We start from the raw sequence: 2,219 nt of genomic DNA on the forward strand, positions 1-2,219 counted from the left end.
CTTCACTCAGTTCTATGGTATAGGAGATCCTTCCTGCTACCTCGATCACTATTCACAGAAGATGGCTCTAGACAATCACAACGATGCATTCATGTGTAAAGTTTTTCCAACTAGTCTAACGAGAGTCGCATTGGAATGGTTCAAGAATAGGCTACACAAGTCCATCCCGAACTATGAAACTCTGTGTGCCATGTTCCTGGCATAATACTGTGGGAATAAGAAGCAGAAGAAGACTATTGCTAGTCTTTTCACTATAAGACAGAAGAGAGGAGAAACGTTACAAGATTTTCTCTCCAGGTTCAACATGGAGGCTTCGAAGATAGCAGATTGTCCCCCTGAGACTGTAATAGAAACATTCGAGATCGGTATGATCCAGGGGACCAAGTTACATACCTCTTTAGTCAAATACTCCCCTCCAAACATGCAGACTCTCAATGCTAGGGCGCAAATTTACATTCAACTTGAAGAGAATGTAGCCCACCGAGCTCAGCATGCCACCCTCGTCACAGTAGAAAATAAGTTTCGCGAGAAGCTTTGAGTTCAAAAAGTCAAAGAAGCTAATATGCCCCAACACCAGTAGTCCAAATACCTAAGAAAATGCAGAGGACTGAGGAGAGGTTAACACCCCTACGTACCATATTGGCCCGACTATTACAAGAGAACAAATTTAGATTCATTGCTCCTCAACCAATGCGACAACCCCTAGAACAGAGGGACAAGAATAAATATTACGCCTACTATATAGATTATGGGCATATAACCAATGATTGCAGGTCCCTCAGGCGACAGGTGAAAAATATGATAGCCAGAGGAGACTTAGCAGATTATATCGCACTAAAGGAGCAGCCAAGGCTGAGAGAAGTTAATCCTCGGACAGTAGAGGGAAATCAAGTAAAGGTCATTCATGTAATACATGGAAAGTCAGAGGAAGACCAAGAATCAAAGAAGGTGTACCACTCCAGATTGAGGGCAATCCATAAGCTAAAGAAGTTATCCGCAGTCAACACTATCGCTTCTGGCAATATTAGTATCGGGTTCAGAGATGGAGATTTATCAAGAGTGCAGCTTCCCCATGATGATCCACTTGGCATCAGTCTTTTGGTAGCAAATTGTATGGTTAAAAGAGTCTTGGTAGACCCGAGCAGCAGCGCCAATATTATAACAAAGGCAGTCTTTGAGCAGTTGGAAATCCCATCATCATCAATTTGAGCCACTTCTAGTCCTTTGATGGGGTTCGATGGAACAAAGGTGGACCTTATTGGGGTAATCAATTTATCAGTCACTGCGATGAAGAGGACACTAAAAGAAAATTTTATTCTGATAGAAATTCATCCTTCCTACAATCTCATTATGGGAAGAGGTTGGATCCACCGAATGAATGGAGTCTCATCTACCCTTTATCAAGTAATGCGATGTTTATCTCTAGACGAAAAGGAGGTTATTAGCCTTTGGGGAGATCAAGTTGCAGCCAAAGAATGCTACATGCTGACATTTAATGAGGCAAATAAGCGGATTAAGCCATCTAAACCAGATACGACCCTTAAAGATATTGCTAAATAGCAATTATAGAATCCTCTGCCCAAGTATTTGGAAGCAGAGGCAAAAGTTGAGGCTACAAAGCCCACCAAGGAATCTCTCGAAACTGTGGAAGTTATCCTCGTTAGTCCACAGAAAGTCACGTATATAGGCTCTTCCCCTACAGCCGAAAAGAAAAAAGTGTTAGTTGATGTCATCCGAAGGAATGTAGATACATTTGCCTGGATCAATTCGAACATACCAGGAATCAACCCTTCAATCTCATACCATAATCTAAGGGTGGATCCTTCATTCAGGCCAGTCAAATAAAGATAGAAGGTTCGCTCCTGAAAGAAATCGAATCATTGCTGAAGAAGTAGACAAGATACTTTAAGCAGGCTTCATCCGTGAAGTACACTACCCACAGTGGCTCTCTAACGTCATGGTGGTTCAAAAAAAGAATGAAAAGTGGAGAGTTTGTATAGATTTTACCAATCTCAATAAGGCTTATCCCAAGGATAGTTTTTCACTACCAAAGATAGATCAGATGGTTAATGCTACCACAGGTTATGAGAGACTTACATTCCTCGATGCATATTCCGAGTACAACCAGATTCCCATGAATCCAGAGGATAAAGAAAAAACATCCTTCATCACAGAGAATGGAACTTACTGTTACAAAGTCATGCCCTTCGGACTTAAAA

At 41.5% G+C, this 2,219-nt stretch overlaps 2 protein-coding genes across 2 annotated transcripts; both read left to right on the plus strand.

Annotated features, from left to right (window-relative positions):
• Positions 1–597: 597 nt before the first annotated feature.
• Positions 598–1,209, plus strand: LOC132277979 (uncharacterized). Its single transcript, XM_059779815.1, has one exon. The coding sequence runs from the start codon at positions 598–600 to the stop codon at positions 1,207–1,209; it is 612 nt and encodes a 203-aa protein (XP_059635798.1).
• Positions 1,210–1,227: 18 nt separating this feature from the next.
• On the plus strand, positions 1,228–1,560 carry LOC132277980 (uncharacterized). The gene has a single exon (XM_059779816.1). It carries the CDS (start codon positions 1,228–1,230, stop codon positions 1,558–1,560), a length of 333 nt encoding a protein of 110 aa, XP_059635799.1.
• The last annotated feature ends 659 nt before the right edge of the window (positions 1,561–2,219 follow it).

The sequence above is a fragment of the Cornus florida genome, unplaced genomic scaffold (genome assembly GCF_030987335.1).
Source record: "Cornus florida cultivar Cherokee Brave unplaced genomic scaffold, ASM3098733v1 CherokeeBrave_3.0.0_Hap2_Chr10, whole genome shotgun sequence".
Taxonomy (NCBI): domain Eukaryota; kingdom Viridiplantae; phylum Streptophyta; class Magnoliopsida; order Cornales; family Cornaceae; genus Cornus; species Cornus florida.